Genomic DNA, 9,943 nt, shown 5'->3' on the forward strand with positions numbered 1-9,943 from the left:
TGCAGGGCAAGAAGGTGAGCTGCAATCCTGATCCATGCTGCTTTGCCAGACCTGGCTGTTATGGGCTTGCAAGTCCCTGCTGGCTGCCCTGGTGAAAACCTTGCTGGGACGCCTCTCACTGACTGTGTGAACTTGAGCAGGTGGCAAGTTATGGACTTCCTTTATACAGGATACTTGCATCAGTTTTGTTGCTTTAAAGAACTCCTTGAAACTTAGCTGGGATTTCCAGATTCCCTGCTCTGCAAACGATGGTTGGCAATATTTCACACACGTGGTGGAAGCCCTATCAGTATTTAAAAAATTACAGTTTGGCATGAAAGCATCACCTCATCCAGACCCCAGGTCCTTTGCTGGGACTGGATGTAAGTGGAGTGAGATGAAATGGCAGGAGGCTTATTTCTACAGTTTTATTTGTCTGAAATACTTCTGTTTTCACACACCCAGACTGCATGTGCAAGATCAGCCTTTCCCTATGGACGTGGTGGTGTAAAATGGAGTAGAGGAATGTAAAGAGCTGACAGACAGACAGGCAGGAGCAGTTAGAGGCAAGACCTCAAAAAGTCTCAGGTCACCTTATCGCCCTCAGAACTGCAAGCATAGTAATGGCTGTTGGTATTGTACACTGCCACAGCAGATACAGGTATGTACATGTCTGGGTACATGTGCCTACAGTGCACTTCACACATACAGCAAAGGGGGCAGTCACATTCCTGAGCAGTTTGGGGCCTTTTCTTTGAGTAATTTAAAGATGGGTTAATATCTTATGACCTGCATAGGACTACCAGTAAAATAAAACATAATGTTTGAAGGAGGAGGTTAATTACTGAGACAGTTGCTGATCTGCCTCTTCTGAGCTTGTGATAAAATAATTATCTAGTTTGCAAGAGCCCAAAGCTAGCCACAAGCAAAAATTTTCTCTCCAGCACTGAAGGAAACTCAACATTTAGATTTACATCTAAATGCTTGGGGTTTTTTTAGAATTGCAAGAACAAAAATAAGGCCTCCAGGCAGGCGTATACAGTGGTTATTCAGTACTGTCAGTGCTCACTGTTGAACTTTATCCCTGGACCAGGCAATGTTCCCAAGGTGAGTAAACACACCTTGGACGAGCCTCCACTTCACAGCCAACTAGAGAGCATCTGCCCACCAAATGTGCCAGGATGACCCCCGTGCTCCCACTTCCAGACACACGTTGTGCTCAATCTTTCCCACACACCAAGAAGTTCTGATGCTTTTGATTTCAAAACCGAATTGGATCAAAGTTTGGTTAAACTGACAAATTTTGTAACCATTTCAGAACAGCAAACCCAGGGGAGAAGAATCACTGCTTTCAGCATTCATTAATCAAACCTGTTAAATCATTACCTCGTCAGGGCTGCTTTGTTGACAACTCTGTGTGATGACAGAGTCAGTGACACTGTCCCAGGACGCATCCAGTGGTGACGTAAAGGACAAGCCTCCCTCAGCTCACCTAGTGGGATGGACACTACCATGAAGAATATTTAAGGAAGGAGGAGGCCTCCTTGGAAACCAGTGATCGCAAGAGTCCTCCAAAGCAAGTGAAACTGGATCAACTGAAAGAGACAGCAAAAGCCTTCCTGACATCCAACTCAATCTCATAAAGACCGTAAGTAGAATGGCCTCTATTTTTTTACAGCTTGAAATTACCAGTGGTCCAAGTTCTCTATATTGATTTTAAAGCAGAAGTACGTGATCAACTCTATTACAAATTCTAGCTTTGTGTTATATGTTGTTAGGAAGGCTTATTGGCACTGTTTACAATGCCATAGTATGCTAACACACCCAATATATTTGATTTTAGATTGTGATCAGCATTTCAAAGCCATCCGCAAGATCTAATACAGGTTCAATAATGGCCCCACAGTTGAAAGCCGAGGTAAATGTCATGCCCAAGGTTGTCCAGGGGGATTTGCAGAGTCTGCCTCCAGAAGTGAGAGATTTCATTGAAAGTAATGCCAAGCTGTGCCAGCCTGAGAGCATTCATATCTGTGATGGCTCAGAAGAAGAAAACAAAAAAATTCTGGACATCATGGTAGAACAAGGCATGATCAAGAAGCTGAGCAAGTATGAGAACTGGTGAGTAGTCTGAAGGAACTCAAGTATCATGTCAGAATGGCAATATGCATTTTTCTATCCTGTTTACTTTTAAAACTGCTTATAACCCTTCAGTATTTGCTTTCCATGAACATTTTGGCACTGTAACTTACATAGGTGAAATACTCAGGAAAAGCAAACTTTTTCCTCCAAAAATTAACATAAAGCACATTATTCAGATGGACTATCAACTGTAGATTGTCTCTACTGATTAGTTACATCAGGGAACCGAAATCATGTCATGACATTTATGTAACTAATCATTAGCAATGGCTAAATATTATTTAGCAAATACATCTTTTGAAGAATTCTACTAGTCAATTAGTTTATTCACCAAATGCTTTTTTGTGGTATTCAAATAGCTCTGTGGGCGTTCAGATATTATTCAGTATAGGCATTATTCATATCATGCCAATGAGCTTTGACTGTAATGTATTCAGAAAATACTTTTTTCAAATATTTCATCATCTCTCCCAGCTAACCCAACATGAAAGGAGAATATTAACAACAAGTACATACTCGGGAATTACGTGCTGACCAAGAGATCTTCATGCAAGAAATCTGCAAAGACTTTTGAATAACTAAGTGCAGGAATTTGGCAATCTGTTTGCAGACTATTTGGGAGAGAAAAGGGCAAGATAAATTATTCATTGTTAATTATATGCTTAGCTGTAGTGATGATGGTTATGACAGCCCAACTAGAACATTTTTATACTCATGGAAAATTTCTATGCACAGAGGTGAAAATGTAAAACAATCCTTTCTATTGTAAATAGATGGCAAAAATTCCTTAGAGGGGGGAAAAGAGTCCTCTTTAATAAACTCCTTCACTTTTTATGATCATACTTAAACGCAGTCTTTCTTTCGCGATGCCTCTAACTTAAAGGACTATGCCAATCCACTAAGCTGGATTCTGATCCCACAGGCACTTATACCAACACTTAAAGTACTTGCTTGGCATCCACTGTGCTTGAGGCATCATTTTGTGGTCCCCATGCAAAACAACTTCACACTGATGAGAATGAGAATTAAATGAGATTAACTTTTCTCTGGAAGTTAGCAACGGAGAATAACACTGAGATAAGAGGCAAAGGAGTATTAACATGTAACCAGAATTTCCTAGGCCATATAATTTGTCACTCGTACTGGAAAGTCTTTAAACAGTTTGTACGAGAGAATGTATGTAACTGATTTTTGAGATTGTTTATTATACTGGCTCTGTCACTGTAGTTTTGGCCTTAAAAAACATTGTACTCTTTCGTGCTAAACCAGTCCCATAGAAGGGTAAAAAGCACTATGATAACTAAAGTCTAATTTCTCGATTTTTGTTGAAATGCAGCTGGTTGGCACTCACTGATCCAAGAGATGTGGCAAGAATTGAGAGCAAAACAGTCATAATTACTCAAGAACAGAGAGATACCACTCCAATCCCTAAAACTGGAACTAGCCAGCTGGGTCGCTGGATGTCTGAAGAAGATTTTGAGAAAGCCTTCAATACCAGGTTCCCCGGCTGCATGCAAGGTGGGCAAGAAAAGGACTGTTGACATTGAACTTCTAGGATTATGGAGACACTACCACTAGTAGTTACTGTAATCTTTAAAGAACATTTTAACTGAAGGTTTAGGTTTGTATCCGTGATATTAGTTACTTTGTTGGTTTCATCCGGATCTTTACCATAGACCCAAATGCCTGTGCAAGGACAGTCTCTTTCCAGCATTCCCAGTCTCTTTCCAGCATTCTTCTCTTTATGAAGAAAAGTAAGGCAGGAAAATTTGGGTGACTTTTTTTTTTCCACACAGCAACTAAGCGGCAGATAGGAAGCGAGGTGAGAATGGAGGACCCCCATCAGTAGCAATAATTGCAAGTTCTGCAATTTTTACCAAGAGAGAACTTGCCCTCCACCCATCTTTACTGCTGGCTGGACAGTTTGCCTGAACAGCTGCTTTCAGCATTCAAGATAAAACTTCTTGCTACACAATTAGACAAACAGAAAACTACAGATCTTTAAACATCATCAGAAACGCCTACAAGACAAACAGCTTTTAAAGAAGTGAGAAACAATCTCCATGTCAATAAAGATTATTTCAAAAGTTCCTTGTTTTGCTCATTGCCACATCTTGCTACTCCCTGTTTTACAGGACGTACAATGTATGTCATCCCCTTCAGCATGGGGCCTATTGGGTCTCCTTTGTCCAAGACTGGGATCGAGCTGACAGATTCACCATATGTAGTGGCCAGCATGAGGATCATGACACGAATGGGAACAGCTGCTTTGAAAGCCCTGAGCAATGGGGAGTTTGTAAAATGCCTTCACTCGGTTGGATGCCCTCTACCACTAAAAGGTAAGAGACGTAAAAAAACCTGTCTCCCCTGCAAATTCCCAGGGGTATGTTTTAGAGCTGACTCTGTGTTCTCAGCATATGGGAGACAACACCATAGAAGACCAGAGTGGTTTGCGTAACAGCACTAGGTTCAGAACTCAATTAAAGGAATCAAAGCCCAATGAGAGTTTCAAGAAAAGGAGATTATCATCCCTGATACTTACCAGGAGGTTTCCTTTGAAGCATCTGGTACGGGTTGCTGTTAGAGGTCTGGTGCTCATGAAACACTGTGATCCAGCATGGAAATTGCTACATTAATGATAACATTCTGTTCTGCAGAACCACTAATCAACAACTGGCCATGCAACCCGGAGTTAACACTGATTGCCCATCTCCCGGATCGCAGAGAGATCATTTCATTTGGCAGTGGTTACGGAGGAAACTCCTTACTGGGGAAAAAATGCTTTGCTCTCAGAATTGCCAGCAGAATCGCCAAAGAAGAGGGCTGGCTAGCTGAGCACATGCTGGTAAGAGCTATTAAATCATGTGTGTTTGAACAGCCATTAAACTCTAAATTAGCTCAACATAAATACATGACATCTTGGTATCAATTGAATTAGTCTCATACAGATAGTCCTGTAACATTAGATATAAATTTATCACATGGCAGGCTTATAAGAGATAGGAAACTGCTTGCAAGGTTAAGTACCAAACCTGTAAAAAAAATAGTACCTGTAAAATCAGAAAAACCAAGGAAAATGTGGAACTTCTGACAGTAGCTACTTGTGGGCAGACCTATGCACTTGAGCAGAGCCTAATCATTATCACTGGGCATCCACGTTGCCCCTACAAGTCTAATAGCAAAAGGTTAATGCAAGTTTTGAAAAGCGTCTTATTATAAAGATTCTATGCACTCAAATACCTGCAAATATTAGATTTTCTACATGAGTTCTGCTTTGTACCCTTCATGCCTTTTCTTTCTGCTGTGAGTTCAACATTCTACTACCATAAAATGCCACTGAAAAAAATAATTCCAAAGTGCATAAGAGAACAGTCTCAGAAAAAACATCTATGGACTCTGAGAAGTGCAGAAGTATCCATACATGAAGTGTTTTTACTTCCGTCTAGTCGTGCAGCCAAAAGAATATGGCCTGGTTTTGTTCTGTCTTAGCCGAGAAACACAGCTGTATGCAGCCTGTGTACCTTTAATCAGCAAAATAAGACTAAATGTTTGAGTTATATACACACCTGACATTAAAAAAAAATATAACAACTCATTACAGATATTCTAAGGGCAAAAAGAGTAGACTTTTTGATTAATAAAGTACAGTTTGAGTTATTTGTCAACTATATAATGTGGTACTTCTGTTGGAACAAATTTGCATAATTAAATATTTTATCATTACCACCTGCTAGAAGACAATCTTCAAAATGAAAAGTGCAAGACAAAAGACCGTGTTTAACAGTTGCATTAATTTTTCAATAGATCCTGGGTATTACCAATCCCGAAGGTAAAAAGAAGTATTTTGCTGCAGCATTCCCTAGTGCATGTGGAAAAACTAACTTGGCCATGATGAACCCAAGCCTGCCAGGATGGAAAATTGAGTGTGTGGGTGATGATATTGCCTGGATGAAATTTGATGAACAAGGTACAGAACTGAAAGTGGATTCATTTACAGTCCAGTACAGGTTGCTTTTAGGTGCAGCAAGACATGTTACAAAATTCTGGATAGAATTAAAGTACTTCGATTTACATATATTTTGTCATTTAACTTCCAGGCAACTTACGGGCAATCAATCCAGAAAATGGCTTTTTTGGAGTCGCCCCTGGAACCTCAGTCAAAACAAACCCCAATGCTATTAAAACCATATTCAGGAACACCATCTTTACCAATGTAGCAGAAACCAGTGACGGAGGCGTCTATTGGGAAGGCATTGATGAGCCATTACCACCAGAAGTAACACTGACTTCATGGAAGAACAAGGATTGGACTCCAGAGAACGGTAGCATGGCCCACTCCACAGCCTGTCTTGGCTTGCTCTGCTGAATTCAAGTTAATTCTGCCATTATAACCTTTTTATTGTATTCTGCACAGGGGAACCTTGTGCTCATCCCAACTCACGGTTCTGCACCCCAGCCAGCCAGTGCCCCATTTTGGACCCTGCGTGGGAATCACCCGAAGGTGTGCCTATTGAAGGGATAATATTTGGAGGCCGCAGACCTGCTGGTAAGGGATGCAGCAGCCAACGTGCTGACCACAGAAGGGTTGAAACGCAACTGGACGTAGACACAGGTTTTGTTTCACAGCTGCAAGGGCAAGGAAATAACCATTTTACTCTAACTTCTCCATGTTAGCCTTTGACACACAGTTACAGCCACTGATATTTCAATGTCTGAATTGTTAGATACTAACATAAAACAGGTAATAGTAGCAAAGGGCTGGACAGAGATCGGGACCCACTAAGCTGGGTAATACGTAGACACACAGCTAATTGCTGCACTTTAACTAGTTCAGTTAGGAAATGGTTGGAAAAATGAACTAGCTGTAGCAGTTTACAGAAAAGTAAAATAAATTTATCTGTTAAAGGTCAACTAAAGTTGGAAAAGAAATACAAGTAATGCTAGGTCTGAGTCTAATATAATGACCACAGGACCAGTTTCTATTTCCAGTAAAATCTGCTGAGGATTCTGAAGTCCCAGTTTTCTCCTATTGAGCAAGTAGACACGGATGTGTTCAGTAATCAGTAGCCAGTTTTGAAAACATTCATATAAAATTATTGTGGTAAGAGGGAAGGAAATGAATTGATTAAAAAAAGCAGAAAAAATTAGACTACATTATACAGTAACATGCATTCGGCAGTATCTCAGGTAGCAAAACCTGTTATAAAAATGTTTCTGGACCTCTAATTACTGAAGTGGTTTTGTTCTTTACAGGTGTGCCTCTTGTATATGAGGCCTTTAACTGGCAGCATGGAGTATTTATAGGAGCAGCTATGAGATCTGAAGCAACAGCAGCTGCTGAGCACAAAGGTAAATCAAAATTTAATCTGCCTACCTGTATTAAAAGCAATCCTCTCTGGACTGCATGCTCTGTCCTTCCCCCTCTCCTCTTTCACATTTCAGTCTTGGCAGCTAATTTTGCAACCTGTGCATTTTCACAATAGAAAATATTTGTACTGGAATTAAAAGCCAAATTATCTGTAAAAGTCAAATTAAGCAAAATAAACCCCTAGGTGGCAAGCATACAGAACAGGGTGGAGGCATGGGGTTGCCAGAAGCCTTGATGAAGAGTTCTTGTTACAGTCTGGGATAAATAAACTTAGATTTTCTCTTCTGCTAGAGCTCAACATAAATAAATGAACAATGAAAGCCAGATTTTGAGGATCTTCATTTAAGCCGCTTGATCTGAGATTTAAGAAATTTAGTTTCCACTGATTACAAAAATTAATTTAATTTGTACTTTTTTTTTTAGTTCATCAAGGATAATACTTGTATTGTTTCTTAAAGCTTTTTAGTTCAGATACAGAAAGGTGGTTAACGGATCATGGGTACTAAATCCTGGGAGGATCTGAATCTTTGTGCTTTAGAATAAATGTGCTATGTATTATCTTACATTTTCCATTTGTGTTCTGAACAGGTAAAATCATTATGCACGATCCATTTGCCATGAGACCTTTCTTTGGCTACAACTTTGGCAAATACTTGGCCCACTGGCTCAGCATGGCACACCGTCCAGCTGCAAAACTACCAAAGATCTTTCATGTTAACTGGTTCCAGAAAGACAGCCAAGGAAAATTCCTGTGGCCTGGCTACGGAGAGAATTCCCGTGTGCTGGAGTGGATGTTCAACAGAATTGAAGGGAAAGCTTCTGCCAAGCCAACTGCCATAGGTTACATCCCTGCTGACACTGCTTTGAACTTGAAGGGTTTAGAAGATGTCAACTTGACCGAACTGTTTGATATCTCCAAAGAGTTCTGGGAAAAGGAGGTAGAAGAAATCAAGCAATACTTTGAAGTGCAAGTTAATGCTGACCTTCCCTATGAAATAGAAAGGGAAATGCTTGCCTTAGAGATGAGGATAAAACAGTTGTAGCTTATCAAAACAACTATTATTTATCAGTCCACACATAATGAGACAGGACAAACACATTTTACCAAATCAGCACTGGAAGCATAAGAGCACACTGATGGGGCAAGAGGTTATAATGAAAGTAGGTCTTAGTTTAGTTCAAATATAGATAGGGGCATTCTAGAAGTAACTCCAGACCTAATGATTTATAACTACATCAGTTGTTGTGAATAGGTGAGCAGCTGTGGAAATGTCTGTGCACACGGTCTTCAAAACCTTGATCTGTCACTTACATGCACATATAGCTATGATGTATGTAAATTATTTGCCTAATTCTGCATATACAATCCAACCTTTGAGGTGTAGCACATTGTTTCTATCACACAAACCTCTAGAGTCTCCGACTCTACAGGAAAGAAGAAAGAAAATTAGATGCTGTACATATGTATTACCTAAACATATTTCATGGCTTAATTATTTTTTAGAGAAATTAAGATGTAACTTTTAACAGTGAAAGATAACTTTGTATTACTAGTGTGTATTTAAGATATTGCTATTATATATGACTCATGTTCCTGTGATTTCCAGATGTTTTGAATGTCTTGTTCTTTAAACTATTGAAATAAACATTTATACAAAATATTACTTCATTTGCAGTATCCTCACTGTTTATAAACTACATACATATAAATTGGGCCTCCTGTCAATACCACAGCACGGGGAGAAATTCACATGTGGAAGCTGACTAGCATTGCTGTGCTACTCCTAAGCCAACTAGTTTATGCCACATACTATCTTTGCAACTTTTATTTGAGCCAAAGAAATTATGATACCAGAAATTATTATACCAGCTGCGAGCAGTCATTCAGCTAGTGACGTGCTCTCCATAACTGGGCATTGTTAGTTACTTCAGGCATTTAGAAAATAAACTACCCTCTAGGAAAGCCCCATATTAGGACCTTGCTCTTCTGCTGAAGCCATAGGATTTTGTCTCTGTGCTACAGTACCTTGGCTTTTGCAAGAGTAACTAGTGGAGCTGTTGAAGTAAAGACAGTCTGGGAAGTGTTTTCCACATTTGTCAAGATGCCTAAAGCCTTAGAGCTCAATGAACATAGTGGCAGGAGCTTGTGTTGGCTTCCTTGTAGATCCAAGATACTAAAACCAGCCCATGTTCTCCCAATTAAAGTTGTCCTTTAAATGCTTCCCCCGTCCTTGGCAGGTATCCTGCTTTTTTCACTTTGAATGCTTGATCTCCCAAAATATATTGCAAATATTTGCTTAGCAAAAAGAAAACCACTTACATTGTGTAATAAGCCTTTTTATAGACCCTGCTTCCTTGCAAAACAAACAGTACCAGGGCTGGTCAACAGATGCCCCTCAAAGTTTGCTAGGAGAAGTCACATAGCCCGAAAACCCTCTACCTACCTCCTGACTCCAT

General features: G+C 39.9%; 1 protein-coding gene across 3 annotated transcripts; it reads left to right on the plus strand.

Annotated features, from left to right (window-relative positions):
- The first annotated feature begins 1,536 nt into the window (after nt 1–1,536).
- PCK1 (phosphoenolpyruvate carboxykinase 1 (soluble)) lies at nt 1,537–8,903 on the plus strand. 3 transcript variants are annotated; one of them, XM_010185506.1, is made up of 10 exons: nt 1,537–1,627; nt 1,834–2,097; nt 3,455–3,636; nt 4,254–4,457; nt 4,776–4,963; nt 5,923–6,085; nt 6,216–6,440; nt 6,533–6,664; nt 7,372–7,467; nt 8,075–8,903. In XM_010185506.1, exons 2-10 carry the CDS (start codon nt 1,874–1,876, stop codon nt 8,527–8,529), a joined length of 1,869 nt encoding a protein of 622 aa, XP_010183808.1. In that variant the 5' UTR covers nt 1,537–1,627; nt 1,834–1,873; the 3' UTR covers nt 8,530–8,903. The 3 variants fall into 3 exon arrangements, with proteins under 3 accessions (XP_010183808.1, XP_010183793.1, XP_010183801.1); XM_010185491.1 differs by lacking the exon at nt 1,537–1,627 and having other exon boundaries at nt 1,829–2,097; nt 4,254–4,466; XM_010185499.1 differs by lacking the exon at nt 1,537–1,627 and having other exon boundaries at nt 1,829–2,097.
- The last annotated feature ends 1,040 nt before the right edge of the window (nt 8,904–9,943 follow it).

This window comes from Mesitornis unicolor, unplaced genomic scaffold (genome assembly GCF_000695765.1).
Source record: "Mesitornis unicolor isolate BGI_N332 unplaced genomic scaffold, ASM69576v1 scaffold10400, whole genome shotgun sequence".
NCBI classification, from domain to species: domain Eukaryota; kingdom Metazoa; phylum Chordata; class Aves; order Mesitornithiformes; family Mesitornithidae; genus Mesitornis; species Mesitornis unicolor.